At 41.5% G+C, this 25,356-nt stretch overlaps 1 protein-coding gene across 1 annotated transcript in view; it reads left to right on the top strand.

Moving 5' to 3' along the window:
* LOC109910401 (arf-GAP with coiled-coil, ANK repeat and PH domain-containing protein 2-like) overlaps positions 1–23,212 on the top strand; it is an 86,032-nt gene extending 62,820 nt beyond the window's left edge. The window contains exons 7-15 of the mRNA XM_048620017.1: positions 2,612–2,686; positions 7,915–8,027; positions 14,248–14,299; positions 15,110–15,210; positions 17,519–17,627; positions 18,352–18,551; positions 22,087–22,156; positions 22,789–22,883; positions 23,008–23,212. Coding sequence (XP_048475974.1) covers positions 2,612–2,686; positions 7,915–8,027; positions 14,248–14,299; positions 15,110–15,210; positions 17,519–17,627; positions 18,352–18,551; positions 22,087–22,156; positions 22,789–22,883; positions 23,008–23,212 — 1,020 coding nt within the window. The remainder of the gene's footprint in view (positions 1–2,611; positions 2,687–7,914; positions 8,028–14,247; positions 14,300–15,109; positions 15,211–17,518; positions 17,628–18,351; positions 18,552–22,086; positions 22,157–22,788; positions 22,884–23,007) is intronic.
* The last annotated feature ends 2,144 nt before the right edge of the window (positions 23,213–25,356 follow it).

Genomic DNA, 25,356 nt, shown 5'->3' with positions numbered 1-25,356 from the left:
TCCAGCATCTGCAGTTCCTACTATCTCTGATTCGAGATACAGACCAAGTTGCTTTATTTTTGTTTCATGTATATTTGCCCTCCATGGGGCTGTCACGGTGGCTCGATGGTAGCACTGCTGCCTCCCAGCACAAGGGACCTGGGTTCAATTCTGCTCTCAGGTGACTGTCTGTGTGGAGTTTGCACATTCTCCCCATGCCTGCGTGAGTTTCCTCCAGGCTCCAGTTTCCTCCCACAGTCCAAACATGTGCAGGCTAGGTGAATTGGCGATGGGAAATGCCGGGTTTTAGGGTGGGGGGGTTGGATCCAGGTGGGATGCTCTTCGGAGGGTCAGTGTGGACTTGATGGGGCGAATGTCCTGTTTCCACACTGTAGGGATTCTATAATTCCACAATTCACTGTCTTTGAACAATTTCTGCTGGAGTTGTCCTCCTGTGGTGATCATGTTATTTGCACGAAGCATAAAACAAGCAGAAAACAGTGACACTGGACAGAAATCATGGCCCTGACTCTTTAAAACACAGGATGTTCCTGTAACTCTCAGTCTCAGGAGTTCTGTGCTTCTCAGAGCAAGGCACTAATCAGGGACAAGTATTGGAAAGCAGTACCACAGAATTACAGAATTGCTACAGTGCAGGAGGCCATTTGGCCCATCATGCCTGCACCAGTACCGTGAGGTCCACAGTATGACTGAGAAGAAGAATCAGGTCATTGTGCTTCCAAATCAGGAACTGATCAACCCAAGCTGGAGGAATGCTCAGTATCCATTCTTTCTGGTTACTTTGCGTAAGATGATTGTGTGTTATTATGGTGTTTGCTGTGATTCAGAGAGTAGCTTCCTCACCAATCAGTCCATTCTGCTTGTACATTCCCAATGCCAATGCAGAGGGAGTGCTGCACAATCAATGTTTCTGCCTTTTTCAGACTGTACGTCAAGGCCCAGCCTGACTTCTCGGGCGAACATAAAAGATTCCATGGCACATGGTAGGGAATTATCCCCAAGTATCATTGGCCAATAGTTATCCTTCATGCAAGATCTATTACATTGTTGTTTGTGGAATTGCTGAAAATGGCTGCATTATTTCCTGTATCACAACAGTCAGGACACTCCAATAAAAGTACTTTATTAGCTGCAAAGTACTTTAGGAATTATTAATGTTGTGAAAGATACTGTAGAAACACAAGCTTCAGTTCAACCTGAATCAGGTTTTCAGGAGAATTAACTTATAGTAGTACCTGACATTATTATAAACACCTTGTGTCTGTGATTGAACTGCAAAAAGAGAAAATTTAGCAAAAATTACCATTAATATTGTAAAACAAACAGCTGAGCCGTGCCTCCTCCTCTGATTTAAGTTCAAATACTGGATACTTTTCAATAATTCCTTTGAATCCTTCTATGGAAATTGCACTATCCCAGCAATATTTACTTTGCTGTTTTGACATTGGGAGGCATTTCTGGCCGTGATCCTTGATACCATTCATTAAGTTTGTGCCAATTTCTATTAAATACATATGGTAAATGCAAACATCCTTGGAGAACAATGGGACTTCCAATGTCATGTTTATGTTGGTGTTCAGGTGAGACCCAGTACAGAAGCTTTCACATCTGAGCTCAGGTCTCCATGGAGAGGGACCATGTGGTGTTCGTTCGCATGACAGAGGCCTTTAGAAACTGGTGGGAACCGCAGGGCTGGGTGCATCATCACCTTGGATAACATTATTTTCAATCTGATAAGTTTCTGTTGGTTGTTAGTTTATATTTTTGTTGCAGTACCCCATTAGGGGCTGGTTAACCATGTTTAACGTTTGTTTAAAAGTGTAGAATAGAGGCTAATGGCACACCGTGGAATAATGGTTATGTTACTAAACTGGTAATGCAGCTGCCCAGGTTAATAGTCTGGAGACACAGGTTCAAAGCCCACTATGGTGGCTGGTGAAATTCAAATTTAATTAACAGAAAAGTTTTAAAAACTGCTAGTCCTAGTATTGGTGATCATGAAATCAATGTTGAGTGTCATAAAAACCAATCTAGTTCACTGATAAAACTTTACTGTCATTATCTACTTTGACCTAAATGTGACTCCAGACCCATAGTGATGGGGTTAACTCTTTTGCTTTGCCAATGGCTATCTAACCTGATCCAAGGTATGTTTTGAATAGAGTACAAAGGATTGGTGGCAGGATTGCTGCCCCAACCATTTGCCAATTGTGGTTGGTTCCACAGTATGTACAACAGGAATAATTAATCATGTGTCCCTCCCTCTGAGTGCTATCAAGTGACACTGCATATTAACATAAGACAGCGATTAACTATCAAACTAAGAATTTCAGAGATGTTTCTTTTTGGAGAGTTGAGAGAATGTGGAACTCTCCTCAGTGTGAACTAGGTCAGGTGAGGGCAAGTTCACACTTAACTGCAGTATCTTCTCCAGTCAAGTATCATGTAAACGCTCACATATGAAGAATGAGTCCTTGGATAAAATATTGTATGAGGAAACCCAGAGTGAAAATCAGCATTTCAGTGGAAGTGAACAGGGAAGCCTTTTTAAAAAGTCAATGACTGATTTTCCTGTGTTGTTTTCAATGATGTTTGCTTCTCTATTCTGCAGTTGCACCAGCTCGTGTTGAACTCAGCAAGAGATAAACGAGACATGGAGCAGAGGCATGCCACCATAAAGCAAAAGGTGAGGCATAAGCATATCAGATAGTTCGGTATCAATACTACAAATCACAGAGCTACATAAGAGCCACATACTGAAGTGAGCAACACTGTCTAGAGTTATTTGTACTTTGTGACATTGAGTTAAAATCACTTTCACTCATCGACTGACTATAGACTCCTTTGTCTCCACACGAATAATTCCTGCCCATTGTCCCATCAATCACATTCAGATCTAATGCAACACAGGGTTAGATACAGAGTAAGGCTTTCTCTACATGATTTCATCAAATAATCCTAGAGTAGGTACAGCACAGTTCCAAATCTAAGTTAAACTCAAAATGATAATTCATTTTCCCTCTCTACAGATTCTGCCAAATTTGGTGAGTCTCTCCAGCCCTCTCTGTTTACATTTCAGCACAAAGTTTAAAGTTCCCTCTCCTGCTGTCCCTATCAAAAGTCCCAAAGTAGGCAGAACATGACTTGGATTCAGAGTAAAGGTCTCTCTGTACTTGACACTCTCTCAAGGCAGGTACATTGCAGAAAAGGGAGTGTGGAAAGAAAGAACAAAAGAAAAATAAGGTATCAAAACCTCTAATTTAAAAGTATGACTCCAGACCCATAGTAACATGGTTAACTCTTTTGCCTTACCAATGGCTATCTAACCTGATCCAAGGTATGTTTTGAATAGAGTACAAAGCTTTGGTGGCAGGATTGCTGCCCCAACCATTTGCCAATTGTGGTTGGTTCCACAGTATGTACAACAGGAATAATTAATCACGTGTCCCCAGCAGACTCTAATGATCAATTCCCTAGAAACTCCTGGAATTGTTTATATCCAAAAGACATTTGGAAGTGATATTGTAATTGCATAACAGTTTTGTTTTTGAAAGTCAAGAAATGCTATGACACTTAAGTATTCTTTGAATATTATGATTGTACATCAGGAATAGGCAAGATTGTTTAAAATCAAGCTCCCTGCCCCCTCCCCACTTCACTTTGCCCAGAGGTCAATAAAAAATGTGTCATCAACAAAACAGGAAATGCCCTGCCACTTCACCATCTTTTTCTGCCTTGCCTGTTCTAGTTATTTTCTACTGAAGAACAAGAACAGGCAGAGAAACGCTGCTGAGAAGAGTGGAGGAGGTAGTCTGAAATGCATGTGTTTCGATGTGAGAAGTACAATAGGCAAGGTAGATGAACTTAGAGCTTTGGTTAGTACTTGGAACTGTGACATTGCTGCGATTATAGAGATTTGGCTGAAAGAGGGACAGGACTGGCAGCTAATGTCCCAGGATTTAAATAGAAAGGGATGTAAAAGGGGTGGGAGGAGTTGCATTACTGATAAAGGAGTATCTCACAGCTGTACTGAGGGAGGATATATCAGAGGACTCATGCAGCGAGGCAGTATGGGTAGAACTCAGGAATAGGAAAGGTGAAATCACAACGTTAGGAGTACACAGCAGGCCTCCCAACAGCCAGTGGGAGATAGAGGAGAAAATATGTAGATAAATTTTGGTAAGATGTAAAAACTGCAGGCCTATTGTGGTGGGTGATTTTAACTTCCCCGATATTGACTGGGACTCACTACGTGCTAGAGGCTTGGATGGGGCAGAATTTGTAAGGACCATTCAGGAGGGTTTTTTGACACAATATGTAAACAGTCCAACCAGGCAAGGGGTTATACTGGGACAACAAGGTGCAGGGCTGGATGAACACAGCAGGCCAAGCAGCATCATAGGAGCAGATTTACTGGACCTGGTTTTGGGAAACAAGCCCAGCCAGGTGAGTGAGGTTTCAGTGGGGAAGCATTTTGGGAGTAGTACCGTTGATTTTAAGATACTTTTGAATAGGAATAACAGCAGTCCTCAGGTTAAGGTGTTAAACTGGGGGAAGGCAAACTACAACAATATTAGGGAGGAACTTGAGAATGTTGGTTGGAGGTGGCGGTTTGAGGGTAAATCTACATCGGACACGTGGGAGTCTTTCAAATGGCAGTTGGTAAGAGTTCCTGCAGCACGTTCCTGCGAGAATGAAGGACAGGTATGGCAAGTTATGAAAACCAGGGAAGTTATGACGTTGGTTAAAAAGAAAAAGGGAGCATATGTCAGGCCTAGGAGGATGGGAACTGACAAAGCCCTTAAAGTATATAAGGAAAGTAGGAAAGAACTTAAACAAGGAATTAGAAGGGCGAAAATGGGTCATGAAAAGTCATTAGCAAACAAAATAAAAGAGAATCCCAAGGCCTTTTGTACATTTATAAAAAGCAAGTATAGCCAGGGAAAGGGTTGGCCCACTCAAGGACAAAGGAGGGAATCTATGTGTAGAGCAGAACAGGTAGGTGAGGTCCTAAATGAATACTTTGTGTCAGTATTCACCAAAGAGAAGAAATTGGTGGAGGATGATCTCAGCGAAGGGACTGTCAAGTTTCTAAACTAAGTTGCTATTAAAAAGGAAGAAGTGTTGTGTGTCTTAAAAAGTATTAAGGTTGATAAGTACCTGAGTCCTGATGGGATCTATCCCAGAATGTTGAGGGAGGCAAGAGAACAAATTGCTGGAGCATTGACGAACATCTTTGTGTCCTCTTTGCCCACAAATCAAGTCCCAGAGGACTGGAGAATAACCAATGTTGTCCCGTTGTTAAAAAGGGTAGCAGGGACATGTCCTGGAAATTACAGACCAGTGAGCCTCACGTCGGTGGCAGGGAAATTATTGGAAAAGTTTCTCAGGGACAAGATCTTTACGCATTTAGAAGCAAGTGGACTTATTAGCGACGGACAGCATGGTTTTGCGTGGGGGAGACCATGTCTCACCAACTTGTCAACTTTCTTGAGGAGGTGACAAAGATGTTTGATGAGGGAAAAGCGGTTGATGTTGTCTACATGGACTTCAGTAAAGCCTTTGACAAGGTCCCTTATAGCAGATAGGTGCACAAGGTGAAGTCACATGGTATCAGAGGTGAGCTGGCAAGATGGATACAGAACTAGCTTAGTCATAGGAGACAGAGGGTAGTGGTGGAAGGATGTTTTTTGGAATGGAGGGTTGTGAATAGTGGTGTTCCACAGGGATCAGTGCTGGGACCTCTACTGTTCGAGATCTACATAAATGATTTGGAGGAAAACGTAGCTGATCTAATTAGTAAGTTTGCAGATGATACAAAGATTGGTGGAGTTGCGGATAGTGAGGAGGACTGTCAGAGGATACAGCAGGATATAGATCAGTTGGAGGCATGGGCAGAAAAATGGCAAATGCAGTTTAATCCAGGCAAATGTAAGGTGATGAATTTTGGAAAGTCAAGTACAGGTGGAAATTATACAGTGAATGGCAGAATCCTTAGGAATATTGACATGCAGAGCGATCTGGGTATGCAGGTCCACAGACCAGTGAAGGCGACAGTGCAGTTAAATAAGGCAGTAAAAAAGGCTTAAGGCATGCTTGCCTTCATTGGAAGGGGCGTTGAATATAAGGATAGACAAGTTATGCTGCAGCTTTATAGAACTTTAGTTTGGCCGCACTTGGAATATTATGTACAATTGTGGTCACCACACTGTGAGAAGGATGTGGATGCTTTGGACAGGGCGCAGGAAAGATTTACCAGGATTTTGCATGTTATGGGGGATCTTAAGTATGAAGAAAGGTTGGATAGACTGGGTTTGTTTTCACTGGACTGCAGGAGGTTGAGGGGTAACCTGAAAGAAATTTATAAGATTGTGAATGGCATGGATAAAGTGGAAAGTATGAGGCTTTTTCCCAGGGTGGAGGGGTCAATTACTAGGGGACACAGGCTCAAGGTGCAAGGGGGTAAGTTTAAAAGAGATATGCAAGGCACACAAAAGGTAATGAGTGCCTGGAACGTATTTCCAGAGGAGGTGGTGGAAGCAGACACAGTAGCAGCGTTCAAGAAACACTGGACAAATACATGAATGAGAAGGGAATAGAAGGATACAGATCCTGTAAGTGAAGACAGTTTTAGTATGGAAGGGCAAAATGTGTTTGTGCAGGCCTTGAGAACTGAAGGGCCTGTCTCTGTGCTGTATGGTTCTTTGTTCTATTTCAATCAACCTGCGATAGGGTTAGGGTTAGAATTAGAATTAGAATCCCTACAGTGTGGAAACAGGCCCTTTGGCCCAACAAGGTTATGGTTAGGATATGGTACAAATCCAGGGCAGGAGGGACTTAAATCCATGCCTCCTGGCTGAAAGGTAGAGACCGTACCATAGCACCACAACTGCAAGTGCGTCCCAGACTATCGTATCCTCGTGATCTGGCTGCATATGGGTAGTAACCAGCATCAATTAACTATCACTGCTTTACAAGCTTAAATCTCTGTCCTCAGAAGATTAAAGAAATACACAGAGTTGTGGACAGATTATTTAAAAAGCTAATGAAATATTGGCCAGTATTTCAAGACGTGCAAGTTCTATTACAACTGTAAAATTCTCTCATTAGACTATGTATTTGGATGTAATTGCGTTCTGCTGTGTACCTTGAAGTAGGTGCACTGCTAATTCACTAGATAATTGTGTTTTAAAAAATGAGGACTTTTTACAAAGATTAGGTTGAAATTCTCTAGAGTTTAGAAACTCAATGGATTATCTAATTGAATTTTAACACAATTTAAGAAGTTGCTCATGTAAAGAGAGAGAAATTGTTCCCTTTCTTGATAGAAGTCCAGAAGAAGAAAACATAACCCTAAGATTAGAGTTTGGCCATTCAGCAAGGATATCAGGAAACCTTTCTTCATACAAAGGAGTGTGGAAATCTGAAGTCCTCCCCCTCAAAAAGCAGTTGAAGCTCGGAATTACTTGTCAATGTTAAAACTGAAATCGGAAAAGGTATCGTAGGTTATGGAACTAAAACAAATAGAATTAAGATGTATATCACCTATAATTAAATTTAATTGCAAAGGAGCAGAAGACTAAATTTCCTCCTCCTGTCTGAAAGTGTAGGATAAAAACTGAAAGAACTGCGGATGCTGTAAATCAGAAACAAGAACAGAGGCTGCAGGTAAAGCTCAGCAGATCTGGCAGCATCTGTGAAGAGAAATCATAGTTAACATTTCTGTGACCCCTGCTCAGGTGACAGGTCCGGTCTGAGGAAGGGTCACCAGACCCAAAACGTTAACTGATTTCTCTTCGCGGATACTGCCAGACCTGCTGAGCTTTTCTAGCAACTTCTGTTTTTGTTTCTGAAAGGGTAGGATACCTATTTGAATTGTTGCTAGTTTAGTTAAAACATTTTTATCTTCAACAGGATGTACTTTATGATGATTTGGCAGTGGAGTTTAATATGGAAGCTCCAAATGGTGTTGTTATGGAGGGTTATCTGTATAAACGAGCTAGCAACGCCTTCAAAACATGGAACAGGTACTGTAAATATCCTTTACTCATAGTTTGAAATATGTACAAAGGCATATTAATTGTCTATAGTAAAAGGTAAGGCCTCTAAATTCTGATCCTGCTCCCATTGCTCAAGTCCGCGCTCTCACCATTGGATTGGTTCAAGAAGACAAGCTTCTATGTTCCAGCAGAACTTGCAAAATTTCTCAGCACTGTGTCCTTTTTTCATTCATTTTATCTTTATAGTCAATGTTCTCTGAACTTTCTTTTTTGTGGTTCTTTTCTCCAGAAGCGACTAAAGCGGGACCTAGTAGAGGCTATTTCTTTTAAAAAATGAGAATTCATAGTGTAGGCATGGAGAAGATATTACATTTGTAAGGGAGTCCAAAACTAGAATCCACAAAATATAAGACAGTCATCAATAAATCTAGTAGGGCATTCAGAAGAAATGTTAATACTCATCTGGATTATTCCTGGTGCTGTGTGCTAGTGGGAGTAGGAATAGGAGGATAGCGCAGATTAATGCATGGCTGTGGAGCTGGTGCAGGGGGCAAGGATTCAAATTTTTGTATCATTGGGATCCCTTCTGGGGCAGAGCTAACCTGTAGAACAGGGACGGGTTGCACCTGAAGTGTAGGGAGACCCAATATCCTGGCGGGGAGATTTCCTAGTACTATTTGGGTGGGTTTAAACTAGTCTGGCGAGGGGTTGGGAATCTAAGCAGCAGTGAGAAAAGAGTGAAGGTTGAGGCTGGTACAGAGGGAGCAAGTTAAAGATACTTGGCAGGCAAGAACATGGCAGAGAACAAGATAAGACTAATGAATTAAACTGCATTTATTTCAATGTGAGAGGCCTGGCAGGTAAGGCAGATGAACACAGGGCATGGACAGGAACATGGGACTGGGATATCACAGCAATACAGACACATGGCTGAAGGAGGGACTAAACTGTAGCTCAATATACTGGGCTATCGATACTAATAGGAAGGATACAAAGGGAGGCATGAGTGGTGTTTTTGATTAGGGAAAACATCACAGCAGTACTTAAGAGAGGATATTCCCGCGGGATTGTCCAGTGAAACCGAATGGGTGGAACTGAGAAATAAGAAGACAGTGACCACTTTGATGGGATAGTCAGCAAGAAACTGAGAAGCAAATATGTAACAGGGTTGTAATAGTAGAGGATTTTAACTTTCCAAAAATAGACTGGGATTGCCATAGTGTTAAGAGCTTGGACAGAGAGGAATTTGTTAAGTGTGTTCAAGAAAATTTTCTTTATCATTCTAAAAGTTAACGTTCTAAATTGGAGCAAGGCCAATTTTGACAGTATTAGACAGGAACTTTCAAAAGTTGATTGGAATAGGCTATTCACAGGTAAAGAGATGACTGGGAAGTGGGAGACTTTCAAAAGTTAGATAACCAGAGTTAAGAGGCAGTTATGTTCCTGTTAGTATGAAGGGCAAGGCTGGTAGGAGCAGAGAATGCTGATGGCTACAGGTATTGAGGCTCTGGTCAAGAAAAAGAAAGATGCATATGTCAGGTATGGACAGGCGGGATCAACTGAATCCCTTAGAGTATAGGAGGAGTAGGAGTATACTTAAGAGGGAAATCAGGAGGGCAAAAAGGGGACATGAGATAGCTTTAGCAGATGAGGTTCAGGAGAACCCAAAGAGTCGCTACCAGTACATTAAGCGCGCAAGAGTAATTAGGGAAAGAATAGGGCCCCTTAATGATCAACAAGGCCGTCTATGTGTGGAGATGGGTGAGATACTAAACAAATATTTCACAGCAGTATTCTCTTTGGAGAAAGACATGGAAGCCAGGGAACCTGGAAATAAATAGTGATGTCTTGAAAAGAGTTCACTTTACAGAAGAGGAGGCATTAGGGGTTTTAAAATGCATAAAGGTAGATAAATTGCCAGGATCTGATCAAATGTATCCCAGGACATTGTGGGAAGCTAGGGAATAAATTACAGAGCCCCTAGCAAAGATATTTTTATCATCTACAGCTACTGGTGAGGTTCTGGAAGACAGGAGAATGATTTATCTTGGTGCTTTTATTTAAGAAAAGCTGCAAGGAAAAGCCAGGGAACTATAGACCGGCGAGCCTGACATCGGTGGTGGGTAAGTTGTTGGAGAGGATTCTGAGAGGACTTACATGCATTTGGAAAGGCAAAAATTGATTAAGGATAGTTGCCATGGCTTTGTGCATGGGAGCTCATGTCTCTCAAACTTGAATGAGTTTCTTGAAAAGGTGACCAAGAAGATAGATGAAAGCAAAGCAATAGACGTCTTCATGGACTTTAGCAAGGCCTTTGACAAGGTTTCACATGGTAAACTGGTTAGTAAGGTTAGATCCAGGGAGGGCTAGCCAATTGGCTTGATGATAGGAGACAGAGGGTAGTGGTAGAGAGTTGTTGTTCAGATTGGAGGCCTATGACCAGCGATGTGCTGCAAGGATTGGTGCTGGGACCACTGTTGTACGTCATTTATATAAACAATTTGGATGAGAGTATGTGTAGCGTGGTTAGTAAGTTTGCGGATAAAGTCAAAATTGGTGGTACAATGGACAGTAAAGGGGGTTATTGAAGAATACAACAAAATCTTGATCGGCTGGGCCAATGGGCCAAGGAGTGGCAGATGGAGTTTAATTTAGATAAATGCAAGGTGTTGCATTTTGGTAAGGCAAACTGGGGCAGGACTTGCACAGCTAATAGTAGGGCCCTGAGTAGTGTTGTTGAACAGAGAGACCTAGGGGTTCAGGCACATAGTTCCTTGAAAGTGGGGTCACAGGTAGACAGGGTTGTGAAGAAAGCGTTTGGCACGCTTGCCTTCATTGGTCGGAGCATTGATTACAGGAGCTTGGGCGTCACATTGTGGTGTACGACACATTGGTGAAGCCACCTTTGGAGTACTGCGTACAATTCTGGTCGCCCTGCTATAGGAAGAATGTTATTAAAACTGGAAAGGGTGCAGAGAATATTTACAAGGATGTTACCGAAACTGGAGGGTTTGAATTATAAGGAGAGGCTGACTAAGCTAGGAACTTTTTCCCTAGAATGTAGGAGGCTGAGGGGTGACTTTATAGAGGATTTTAAGATCATGGGAGGCATAGACAGGGTGAATAGCCAAGGTTTTTTCCCCAGGAGAGGGGAAAGAGGGCATAGGTTTACGGTGAGAGGGGAAAGATTTAAAAGGGACCTAAGGGGCAACTTTCTCGCACAGAGAGTGGTGCCTATATGGAATAAACTACCAGAGGAAGTGTGAAGGCAGGTACAATTGTAACATTTAAAAGGCATCTGGATGGGTACATGAACAGGAAAGGTTTAGAGGGATATGGGCCAAATGCAGGCAAAGGGGACTAGTTTAGTTTAGGAAACCTGGTCGGCATGGACAAGTTGGACTGAAGAGTCTGTTTCCATGCTCTATGACTCTGAGTGGTGACACTGTGTAATTCACTACCATGGGGTTTAGTTGAGGCAAATAGCATTGATGCGTTTTAAGGGGAAGATAGATAAACACGTGAGGGAAAAAAGATTAGATTAGAAGGTTTCGTTTGGATGAAATAGGGTAGACAGAGGCATGTGTAGAGTAAAAGCACCAGTATGAACCAATTGGGACAAACAATCTGTTTCTCTATTGTAACTTCTATGTCATGTTCCCAAGCTCTAAATCCCCCATACACACTCTTCAACTCCATTTCCTCACCGTGTCTTCAAATCAATAATTATCACTGTCTCTGAATCATTCTATTTAATACTGATTTCTTCCATCAGAGTGTTGTGAATCTTGTGAATTCTCTGCCCCAAAGAACTGTATAAGGTGTTGGAGTAGATCTGTAGCTCGGGTTGTGGGTGTTGAGGTTGGTTGGCTCGCCGAGCTGGTTTGTTGTTCCGCAGATGTTTCGTTACCGTGCTTGGTAACATCCTCGGTGCAGCCTCTGATGAAGCGTCGGTGTGTTTTCCCGCCTGGTTTTTAAACTCTGGGGTCCGTTGCGATGGATTGCCTCGCTTCCGGGTTTCCTCCTTAGTGGAATGTATATGCGGTCGAGTTCAATGTGTTTATTAATAGCATGCTTCGTGGAGTGCCATGCTTCCAGGAATTCTCGTGCTTGTCTCTGCCTAGCCTGTCCCAGGATGTGGCACACAAGCCCTCATCAAAACTACAACAAGTGCTCACCCGAACTAAAGACCCACTCCCTGCCATGGACAGGACCAATGTCATCTACAAGATCCTCTGCAGAGACGACGAGAAACACTACATCAGACAAACAGGAAGGAAACTAACAACAAGAGTACATGAACACCAACTGGCTACAAAAAGACACGACCAATACTCACTCATCTCAATCCACATGGACAAGGGGAACCACCACTTCGACTGGGACAACACCAAGATCCTGGGACAGGCTAGGCAAAGACAAGCACGAGAATTCCTGGAAGCATGGCACTCCACGAAGCAGGCTATTAATAAACACATTGAACTCGACCCCATATACATTCCACTACGGAGAAACCCAGAAGTGAGGCAATCCATCGCAATGGACCCCAGAGTTTAAAAACCAGGCAGGAAAACACACCGACGCTTCATCAGAGGCTGCACTGAGGATGTTACCAAGCACGGTAACGAAACGTCTGCGGAACAACAAACCAGCTCGGCGAGCCAACCAACCTCAAGAACTGTACAAGCTGAATCATTGATTACATTCAAGGCTACGATAGACAGATTCTTAAACTATAAGAGAATCAAATGTTGTAAGGAACAGCAGGAAAATGGAGTTCAGGCCAAACCAGATTGGCCAGGAATCTACAGGAGGCCATTCAAAGAACTGGAGAAGTACACCAGCAGTGGCTGTGCAAGATCCTCCAAACCCAGTGGCAAGAAATACAGTTTAACAGCAACGCCATCTTCCAAGACAATTAACCCAGCATCAAGGCGTCTATCATTCATTCAAAAGCAGTTTCAGCGGCAGGATATATTGTTGTATTTCTGACCATGGATTTCTAAAGCAATCATTCTACTTGAAACCCAGTCAGACAGGAGAGTTCTAGGAGGACAACATTTGGGGATGTCCTTAAAGCATTTTTGAAGATTTTACATACATCCTTGCCAACTTGTAGGAATCCCCAGCTTGTGACTGACCAAAGTGGAGAATGTGTTTATTTGGAAAAGCATTAGGCACATCAAGAGACTTCTACCAGACAATGCAGAGGTGAAACATGGTGTCGAGGGAGCACAGAAGCCTCCAAATCCTCATCTGCCCTATCTTTCAAACACCACCAGCCCGACATGTGGCAGAGTCTGTAGATTGACCATTAGACTTAACAGCCATCTCAAACCGCTTAACCAGAAGGAAACCATGTCATCCTTAATCTCAAGGAATTGCATAAAAAGGAGAAAATAAAGAATGACATGCAGATTCAAGCTGCCACAAAGGCTATTCCTGCACTTATTTTCTTATGATCAGAAACTACTCAAATCCATTCATCTACCTATTTTCCTACGTTTGATTGCCTTTTAAATTCCAAAAAATCCCATTACAGGAAAATGCATTTTTTAAAATTCGGCCTTCTCCTATTATGAACCATACCTAAACTAGATTTGTAGGTCAAGTTTATACTGGTTGCACAAGGAGGGTAGTTCAGTTTTCTAATGGCTGTACTAGAAATATAAAAATTGATGGTAAGAAACAAGAAACGCAGACTCAGGATCCATTGCTAGGAACACAAACTGTGGGTCATCACTTGAAAGGGAAAGTTAGAAGAAAGGGGCAAAATCTTGTAGGAGCCTGAATGACATGAGCTGTGGCAAAATTTGTAGCTGAATCGCACAAAAAGTCCAGCAAAGTCTTATCTCTTATTCATCTTTTGTGCATCTGCTGATGTCGAGCAAGTTTCTCAACAAGCAGCGGTGAGTTCTATATTAGGAAAGATTATTGCTTGTTAACCACCTTACTAACTGCATATCCTACCTAATTAATATGCAGTTTCCTATCTTATCAATTTAATATGAAAATCAGATTGGATACTTGGCGACTTTATATTACAGCCAGTTGTGAAGAGTCTCCATGTGGTTTAGCGCAACACGGCAACCCTAGGGCAGAATTCCAGCATTGAGAATATGTTGGCCTCGTTGAAATTTAGTTTCGGGCTGAGGTGACCTCTCGATTGAGGTCGTCTTCATTGTTTGCTTGGCTATGTCTTTGTCTGCATTTTTTTTCTCACCACAGTTCTGTTCTATATTCACAGACGATGGTTTTCCATTCAAAACAATCAGCTCGTGTACCAGAAGAAGCTAAAGGTGAGTCTGATTGCTTATGAGCTTATAAACATAAAGTAGCTTACTTGCATCCGCTTCATTTCTAAGTCATAAACATGGCTGTGAAACCAATTCCAGGCATTCCGGCTTGACAAAACTGCTCTAACACTAGATAAACGGTGCAAATGAAATTAAAAATTGCTTTCATGCAACACCCTTCACCACCTGGGGAAAAATCCATAGCTTTTTTAGTAGCCATCGAAGTATTTGAAACAGTTGCTGTTGTAATGTAAGCAATTCAGCAGTTAATTTGAGCACAGTGAGCATCCACTATCGGCAACAATATATATAACTGGATTGCGACTAACATATAAAGTTTAAAAGAGGAAGCTTGGGTGCAATATTAGGCAGCACAGAACTGTTGGACCATGTGAACCAATTGTCTATTTCTCTTCTATACATTCTAGGTGATTGCATGGATGAGTTAATTTGGGTTCATGAGCAAGTGGAAAAATGGTGGTATGTCACTGGGCCAGCAATAGCAAGGCCCAGAGTAATGTGTTGGAGACTTGGGTTTAAAATCCACCAGGACACCTAGTAGAATTTAAAATCACTTAATTCTAGAATTGAAAGGGAATCTCTTACCAATTAATAAACCAGATCAATTAATAAACCAGACTCCTAACGGTTCTTGGAAATAGTCTAGAAAACCACTGAGATTGAGGTCAAGTGTTGGCCATGCCTGAGGTCCCCACGTTCCATGAAAAAATTAAAATTCCACTGTGTATTCTGCTAATTTGCTAATAAATTGAAAGAAGCTGTAATTTCAATTCATTATTTTCAATAATACAGGATAATCTAACGGTTGTAGTGGAAGACCTCCGACTGTGTACGATAAAGACTGGTGCAGACAGTGAGAGACGATTCTGCTTTGAAGTCGTGTCTCCATCAAAGTGAGTGTGAATTTGCCAATGCCTAGTAAATCTTTAATATTGATCAGTCTTCTGAACAGATAAGGGTGAACAGAGCATGTAGTGTTCAGTCATGCAAGGCCAAGAATGCTAGTGTACTTCGTTTTCATTGCCGTTCCTTCATTTTCAGATCTGTTCCATCACAAAATCTTTTATTGTTTTTAAGAGTTTGGTAACAACATGCAAATCTGTGGGCTAAACTCTCCTCGCCACCTATGCGGGATGAGGAAGCTTCAGCATGGTGCTATTTATAGCGTAAGCATTCTGCCCTTTGATTGGAGAACAGGCGCAAGGTTGATCTGTACCTCTAATTAAGTTGTGTACATTGCCCCATATCCTTTGATACCTTTGCCCACAAATATCTAAAGCTCCATTTTTTTTTCTTCAGCAGTTTCAACCTTTTGGGGAATAATTGATTGTGTTAATCCTTTGAAACAGTTAGCTAATAATTCCATTCATTCTCCACAACCTTCCAATGTTTACTTTTGAAAGTATTTATTTAATTCCCTTTGAAAGTTACCATTGAATCTGCTTCCATCACCCTTTCAAGCAGAGCATGCCTCTCTGTTTTTTTAAAAAAACTCATGTCCCCTCTAGTTGTTTTGTCAATTATTTTAAACCAAAGCGCTCTAGTTATTCAAAATTTGTTACAGTATGGAAATAATTCTTCTAATTCACTATCAAAACGCCACATAATGTTTGAATATTCCACACTTCAATTAAATTTCCCCATAGCTTTTTCTGCTCTAAAGCAAGGACAATCTCGCTTTTGCTGGGTCTAGTACATAATGTAAGATAGTCAGGCTCCTCTTTATCCTGAATTATTCATCCTTGAAACTTTGTGCACAATGAGAAACAAGATCCTTTAGACAGAAAGTTTAAGGAATTGATGTGGAAAGAGTATTGCTGATTTCTGTCAAGGTCAGCAATGAGTGTTGGGAAATCAGATACAACCTGACAATCGCCCAGTGTCTATCAATAGAACTTGGAGTATAGTAGCTTTGCCTATACAGTAAAATCATATTAATCACAGCAAACTCACCCACAAATCCACATTAAGCAGAGTTTTGGGATAGTCAAGTTAAGTTCCTGTCTAACCTGATTTGCTTACAAACAAGCGCTGTCAAAAAAAATGAAAAAACAGATTTTGTGAAAATGTCATTACTTTTCCATTTGATCACACCTTAAATGCATGACTTTGTACAGTAAAGGCATTCAAAAATGCTGGGAATTAGGTCTGAAAATTAGGTTTTCCAACTTAGCATACTGTGTTTCAATGAGTGCAAAGCTGTTGGCCATGTTGTCAGTACAGTCAAACATATTTCCCATGCTTTCATGCTGCTGTGCAAAATCCCAGTACTTCAGAATAATCGACAAACCCACTGGTGGAAACTCCCACTCCTTCACACTGCAGTTTTTCACTGCATATCACTTCTCTTTTTCTCCAATCTACAGTGTTTTTAATTTCCTCACAGGTTTAACCAGACCTGAACATTGTTTTGATCTTGGTGTTCAATTTTGGCTTGCCTGTGATTTCGTGCTCCAGCAAGCCTACCTCTGCTCTGATTTGTTGCCATGGTCCTATGTAAAGCATGCATGAATTCAGCTAATCCAGAGTTTACCAGACCAGAAATTTGGTTTATCATGGGCATCTTTCATCCTGTTCTGTCGTTAGGAATGAATGAAAACTTCACCACAACTGATGTTTCAAGTTTTCCAAATTTGAATTATCCTGATTTCCCTGTATTATTGAACTGGTAAACCAGAAACCATGATTTCAAATTGCTGTTTAAAGATCTGTCTGAATTCACTTTAACAAATCTGAAAATAAAAGGCTGGTATCAGTAAAAGTGACCACAATCTATCAGATAGTCAGTCATAAAACCCTAAACAGTTCATTAATGTCCTTTTAATGAGGAAGACTTATTATCCTTATCCACTCTAGTCTGGTATCCAGGCTCTCACAGGCCGTTGCCTCTTGTGTTTAGTGAGAATCAGTGTCTATAAAACTATACAACAAACGGTACCTAAAATACCATTATGGACAATAAGTATGCACCTTGCTAATTGGTCTCACGTCCCACGATGAATATACTGCAATCAGAGCCTCAAACTCAATGAAGGGCAATGCTTGACTGACATACACCTCACGTTTTCCTTCACACATACAAAACATGAGCACTGCTATTGGAACACAGTTTTAAATGGTAAATTATTTTAATATTTACAAGACTTGCAGCCGTGATGCCCAAGTTCCCTATTCTTATGCTTTCCTTCTGTTCCCTGGCAGGAGTTGCATGCTTCAGGCTGACTCTGAGAAACACCAGCAAACTTGGATCCTGGCGGTACAATCAAGCATTACAACAGCATTTAATGAGAGACGAGAGGATAATTATTCGGTACAGATAAATTTATCTAAACTTCACAATGATGGGTTCCATGCATACACACTGAATATCACTGGGGTATGGATTCCACGTGTTCTGACACTCGACAGGTACAATTCCAACAAATCAGCTCTCACTAGGATATTGATTCTATACACTCTCACTGGGGTATGGGTTGCACACACCCTGACTTACTGGAATTTGGATTCCACACACAATAAGTCTCACAGGAGTGTAAGTTCCCCACACAATGGTATATAACTATGTAGACACTAACTCTCACTGGGTACTATTCACACATACTGATTCTCAATGGTGGGGGTGGGGGCTTCCATTATGTCAACAAAATGGACTTCCTTCATTTCAGATCCTACAGACTGTAAAATATTCATCACCATTTTTCATCTCTGCTGAGGTGAATGCCTGATGTCACAGAGCCGTGTGTTTTCATCGTGACTATTGGGCTGTGATCAGGAACAGGAACCCAGCTGATTTTTACACTTCTCGAAACAAGAATTTAACTGTGGTCCCTCGATTACCCTCCTCCAAATTGAAATCAAGGACCAGAATGAGGGTGGAATTTGGTTTGTGTGGTTCAATTCCCAGTCTAGGGAAACTGTTCAGCATCCTTCCTGAAACTTATCCTGAGTCTGCTGAACTATGGACTATACTTTTTTTAAGAATTTCTTGCTGTTGTTATCTACATTTGTTAGCATTCAGCTTGGTGTCTTTTCAGAAGTTGGAAAGGACTTCGTCTATGTCTACAGGAGTCTTGGATTTCCCTGACGAAGCAAGACCCGGAAAGGAAAAGGGTCTCGAGCAGGTGCAAGGCATCCCAGGGAATGCTCAGTGCTGTGACTGCAATGAACACCTGCCCGAATGGGCCAGCATCAACCTTGGCATTACCCTCTGCATAGAATGTTCTGGAATCCACAGGTAAAGGGCAGGAGAGAGGCATGTTTGGCCACTAACATAAATTTTAATTTGTTTCAGTCTCTGAATACACCCTTTGAGGTATCTAAGTATTGAAAAGAAGAATGTATGATATTTGTTATATAGACTTTCTGAAGTATTTGACAAAGTTCTTTAACAATTTGAATGAGTTATAGGTGAAACTCTTATTAAAAGCAAATTACTGACAAGATTCTGTAGCACATAAGCAGTCCAACCAGGGAAGGGGTTATATTGGACCTGGTTTTGGGAAATGAGCCTGACCAGGTGAGTGAAATTTCAGTGGGGGAGCATTTTGGGAGTAGTGGCCATAATATTGTAAGTTTTAAGATACTCATGGATATGGATAACAGCAGCCCTTGGGTGAAGTTGTTAAATTGGAGGAAGGTGAACTACATGAATATTCGGCAGGAACTGGAGAATATTTATTGGAAGTGGCTGTTTGAGGGTAAATCCATATTGGACATGTGGAAGTCTTTGGCAGCACATTCCTGAAAGAATGAAGGATAGGTAGGGCAAGTTACATCAACCTTGGATGACCAGGGAAGTTATGACCTTGGTCAAAAAGAAAAAGGGAACATATGTAAGGCCTGGGAGGATGGGAACTGACAAAGCCCTTGAAGTCTATAAAGAAAGTAGGAAAGAGCTTAAACAAGGAATTAGAAAGGCTAAAAGGGGTCATGAAAAGTCAATAGCAAACAGGTTTATAGGGAATCCCAAGACTTTTTGTACATTTATAAAAAGCAAGAGGATAGCCAGGAAAAGGGTTGGTCCACTTAAGCACACAGGAGGGAATCTATGTGTATAGCCAGAACAGGTAGGTGAAGTCCTAAATGAATACTTTATGTTGGTATTCACCAAAGAGAAGGAATTGGTGGAGGATGATCTCAGGGAGGGAGTGTCGAATTTCTAAGCCAAGTTGCTATAGAAAAGGAAGAGGTTTTGGCATCTTAAAAAGTATTAAAGTCCCAGAGAACTGGAGAATGGCCAATGTTGTCACATTGTTTAAGAAGGGTAGCAGGGATAATCCTGGAAATTGCAGGCCTAAGAGCCTCATGTCGGTGGTAGGGAAATTATTGGAAAACATTCTCAGGGACAAGATCCAGAAGCCTTTAGAAGCAAACAGTCTTATTAGCAATGGACAGCATGGTTTTGTGTGGGGGAGGTCATGCTTCACTAACTTCACCAAGCTTTTTGAGGAGGTGACAAAGATGATTGATGAGGGAAAAACGGTTGATGTTGTACACAATGACTTCAGTAAAGCCTTTGACAAGGTCCTTCATGGCAGATAGGTACACAAGGTGACACAGTATCAACGGTGAGGTAGCAAGATGAATACAGAACTGGCTTAGTCATAGGAGACAGAGGGTGGCAATGGAATGGAGGATTGTGAATAGTGGTGTTCCACAGGGATCAGTACTGGGACCTCTACTGTTCGTGATCTACATAAATGATTTGGAAGAAAACGTAGTTGATCTAATTAATAAGTTTGCAGATGATACAAAGATTGGTGGAGTTATGGATAGTGAGGAGGACTGTCAGAGGATACTGCAGAATATAGATCAGTTGGAGTTATGGGCAGAAAAATGGCAAATGCAGTTTAATCCAGACAAATGTAAGGTGATGAATTTTGGAAGGTCAAGTACAGGTGAAAATTATACAGTGAATGGCAGAACCCTTAGGAGTATGGATATGCAGAGCGATCTGGGTATGCAGGTCCATAATCAGTGAAGGTTACAGCAACAGGTAGATAAGGTAGTTAAAAAGGCCTGTGGCATGCTTGCCTTCATTGGAAGGGGCATTTAGCATAAGGATAGACAAGCTATGCTGCAGTTTTGTAAAACTTCAGTTAGGCCTTACTTGGAATATTGCGTACAGTTCTGGTCACAGAAAAAGATTTACCAGGATGTTGCCTGGTATGGGGGATTTTAGCTATCAAGAAAGGTTGGATAGACTGGGTTTGTTTCCACTGGAATGCAGGAGGTTGAGGGGCAACCCGATAGAAGTTTATAAGATTGTGAATAGCATGGATAGAGTGGAAAGCTAAGACATTTTCCCATGGTGGAGAGGTCAACTACTGGGGGACACAGGTTCTTTGTGTGGGGGTTAAGAGATGTGTGAGGCAGGTTTTTCACACAAAGAGTGATGAATGCCTTCAATACACTGCCAGAGGAGGTGGTGGAAGCAGACATAATAGCAGCGTTCAAGAAATACCTGGACGAACACATGAATAGGAAAGGAATAGAGGGATACAAATCCTGCAAATGAAGACAGTTTTATTGTTGAAGGGCAAAATGTGTTGGTGCAGGCTTGGAGGGTCAAAGGGCCTGTTCCTGTGCTATATTGCTGTTTGTTATGAAATTAGTTGTGCAATAGGAAGCAACAGGAGTAGTGGTCAAGTATTCTAGTTTCAGAACGTGACTAATGGTTTCCTGCAAGGATCTGTGTTCAGCCTCAACCGCTCAATGTATTCATTAATGTCTTAGATGATTATAGGAAGGCATGGATCTAAATTTGCCAATAATGCAAAGTTGAGTTCAGTCCTTAAATCCGTTCTACCATTCAATTAATCATTGCTGATTTCATGGAATCCCTACAGTATGGAAACAGGCCCTTTGGCCCAACAAGTCTACACTGACTCTCTGAGCATCCCATCCCAGACCTATCCCCCTATAACCCACCTAATCTACACATCCCTGAATGCTATGTGCAATTTAGCACGGCCAATCCACCTAGCCTGCACATTTTTGGACTGTGGGAGGAAACCGGAGCACCCAGAGGAAACCCACGCAGACACGGGGAGAATGTGCAAACTCCACACAGACAGTCGCCCGAGGGTGGGATCGAACCCGGGTCCCTGGCTCTGTGAGGCAGCAGTGCTAACCCCTGAGCCACCGTGCTGCCCCATATCTTAACTCCAGATATCTGCCTCGGTTCTGTAACATTTTAATACCCTTACCTCCAACAAAAATCTAACAAGATCAGTTTTGACATTTTCATTTGAATCTGTGTGTCAATGATTTTTTAGGGAGAAGAGTTCCAGGTTTCCACTATCCTTTGTGTGAAGAGCTTCCTAACATTATTCCTGAATGGCTTAGCTCTAATTTTAAGTTTAAAACCTCTTGCTCAAATTTGTCTTAATTCTACAATTGTTAGTCAGGATAGTGATGAAAATAGCTGTGATTAAACAGTACTGGTTACAGAGTCAGTAATCAGTTATTTTCTTTCTTTTCACTTGTTGCTTTGGCCCAGAGATTTACATTCATAATTTTTTAATATGTTATTCTCCTGAGGTGTACTGTTAATTTAATTGTAAAACTCCGAAATATTGAGCTGAATGCTGAGAGTGAGTAAAAAATCTAATTGTTAGGAAAAACCCCAGCATTGATCTTTAGGAATCAGTCATAAGAATGTAAGGAGTGGGATGAGATTGTAACTCAGAAAAGAGGCTAAAGACATGACAACTGGAAGCGCATACTGAGCAAGAGAGAACTAATTTTGGTTCTTTTATTTCTGTCAGGAGTCTAGGTGTCCATTTTTCAAAAGTCCGGTCACTGACTCTTGATTCCTGGGAGCCTGAATTGTTAAAGGTGAGTACTTTCCAGGCTCAATATAGTTTAAACTATATAATATGGGATGACCTGCATTTAAATTCCCCTTTACCATCTCTACGCCCCCTTATTTTTCTCTCTGCTTTTCCTCCTTTCCTCTCATCACTACTTCCCTGCACCCTTATCTCACATCCATCCTTTTGTCCCCTCCCTCCTCTTCACCCTTTCCTTTCTCTTCACTTGTCCTGAACTCACCCTTCCTTTGCTTCCCCCCTTTCAGCCTTTTCTTCTTTCTATCTCTTCCCTTCTCTCTCTCTCACCACAGCCCCCATTTCTTTTCCCTTTTCCTTTCCCATTCTACTTCACATTCCCCCCCACAACACTTTCTCAGGCTCTCTCCTTTTTCCTCCCAATTCCCCTCGCAGTTTACCTTCTCTGCAGCCTTTTCCACCCCTGGTTTTAACACTCACCCCTGTAGTCTGCTCACTCATCTCCATTCCTCATTGTTCTTTGTCTCCCACTCCCCTGTCACTCAACCACTACCCCCACCACCCCTTTTTTAACTCACCAGATCCCCTCTTGATCTCTGAGCTTTCACTACTACCCTAACCCTGCTTTAATTTTCCTCTCATTCTGTCACCCCTTTCACACTTTGTTTCTCTTGCAAACAGCTGATGTGTGAATTGGGAAACTCTACCATTAATCAGATCTATGAAGCTCGAATTGAAGAGATGACAGTGAAAAAGCCTCACCCTGGATCTCCTCGGTAAGGATTACAGTATGAGGATAACATCTGTTTTCAGGTTGCAGAGATCTTGTTTTACCTTTATCCTGAATGTTGATAAAAGGCATACTGAATGACAGCTTCTTTCACTACTCTCCTTACTTAGGCAGGAGAAAGAAGCCTGGATTCGGGCCAAGTATGTGGAGAAGAAATTTATCCACAAACTTCCAGAAAGTGGCATCAGACTTCGAAGGTGTAGCTTAAAACGAAATCAGCATCCCACTACCCTGGAGAAAACCCAGAAACCTGAAAAACCACCAAAACCTTTCTTGAAGCCAAAAGGGAAAACCTTCTCCTCGAACTCAGGTTAGATTGAAATTTCCTTTGGTTTAAATACCATTGACCACAGGTCATTACCACTTGCTGTGCAAAATAGGTTTTCCTCACATACCACAGTATCACTTGTCTAAAACCTTAAATCTATGTCCCATAGGGCTTGCATCATCAATAAATGGGAATGGAAACCTGTGATGATCTTGTTCTTCGCAGTGAGGTCCCTCCTCAGCCCCTTTGCTTTTAGAAGAGCTCCAGGTTCTCCAACCTTACTTTGTAATTAAAATCCTTTATCCCTAGAGTAATTTTTGTAAATCTCCTCTGTACCCTCTCAAGGACCCTCATATCCTTCCTAAAGTGCAGTACCCAGAAATGGACAACATACTCTGGTTGTAGTCTAACCAGAGCTTCATGCAGGTTGAACGTAACTTCCCTGCTTTCATACACGATGCCTCTATTTATGATGTTCAAGATCCTGGAAACTTTGCTAATTACCCTTTCAATGTGTCCTGCCACCTTCAAGACTGATATACATTAATCCCCAGATCTCTCTTTAACTGCACACTCTTTAGAACTGTACCTTTCAGTCTCTATACCGCTCTCTATCCCTTCTGCCAAAGTGCATCACCTCACATTTCTCAGTATTAAATTCAAGTTACCAGTTGTCTACCTCTTCCAGTAGCCTATGCCCTGTTACAGCTGATTGATAGCAATCACATTGTTTCCCACACCTTCAAGTTTGGTATTATTCTGATAGTGACAATAATGTAGAGGTGCCAGTGTTGGACAGGGGTGGACAAGGTCAGAAATCACACAACACCAGGTCATAGTCCAGCAGGTTTATTTGAAAACACAAGCTTTCAGAGCCTTGCTCCTTCTTCAGGGGATAGTGAGAGAGGTGGTATTTACAGAATTTATAAGTAAAAGATCAAAGGGAGACACCACTGATGAGGATGTTTTAAACAAACCTAAGTTGCTGTTAAATCCTTAATCAGTTAGAAGGTTTTAGTTGATCAATAACGTAAATGTATATGTAAATCCCTGAATTTCTTTCAAGTCACTGCACTGAGAGAACTAAAGGTTTTATCAGTGTAAAGAAGAGGTGACATTTTAGGTCAGACAATGAAAGTTAGGTATGAGACCTTGTTTAGAATCTGTTGGTGTTTTACAGTCAGACTGGTTTTATTTGTAAGTTAGGAATTTATAAAATGCCACATTGACTGACTGTCTATAGATGGCGTGTTTTTTGAATAAAATAGAATGTACCTGCAAATACAAATTCACCCCATAGATTTACAGGTGTGTGTGCGTGTGTGTGTGGGATGGGGGTAGGGAGAGTGTGTGTGTGTATGTATGCGTTTGTGTGAGTGTGTGTGCGTTTGTGTGAGTGTGTGTGTGAGAATGTATAGTGTGGTGGGGTCGCCTGTAGTGCGACATGAACCCAAGATCCTGGTTGAGGCCATCCTCATGGGTATTGAACTTGGCTATCAGGCTCTGCTCGGCGACTCTGCATCGTTGTGTATCCCAATGTCTGCCTTGGAGGACATTTACCTGAAGATCTGAGGTCGAATATTCTTGACCGCTGAAGTGCTCACCCTTTGGGAGGGAACATCCCTGTTTGGCAAAGCAGCATGAATCTATAGGATCATGATGTAATATTGCGTGACTAAGAGACAGAGTTAAATAGAGCTCTCATGGAGATCATTAGAGGATGGACAATGGGAGAATCTTGTAAAACGACTGAGGAAGTATAAAATAATCTGTAGAGATTCACATGGATATACTATGTTAGCTACGCATAATGCAGAGATTCTGTACCAATAAAACAGCATCCTTATCAGTTCAGCTCAGAAACACAAGCTCGGGGAGGAAAAAGAAATTCAATACATTCTGGAAAATTACTTGAACCCAATCAAAGCACCTAGTATTCACCAGTATCAGTTCCTAAAATGGATAGATCAATTAGATTCAACTACATGCAGTCAGAAATAAGATTTGTACTCATTTCCACTATTAGAAGATTGTATTTACAGGAAAAGACAGGGTAGATAAAGATAAACTATTTCTACTGGTTGAGGATTCTAGAACTAGAATTAGGGTCAGACTATTGTGGAGAGATTTCTAGACATTTTTACACACAAAGGGCGATAGATGTTTGGAAGTCTTTTCCACAAACAGCAGT

This window comes from Rhincodon typus, chromosome 45 (assembly GCF_021869965.1).
Source record: "Rhincodon typus isolate 14 chromosome 45, sRhiTyp1.1, whole genome shotgun sequence".
Lineage (NCBI taxonomy): Eukaryota > Metazoa > Chordata > Chondrichthyes > Orectolobiformes > Rhincodontidae > Rhincodon > Rhincodon typus.
The sequence above is the reverse complement of the archived record's forward strand: the minus strand, read 5'-3'. Positions and strand labels throughout refer to the sequence as shown.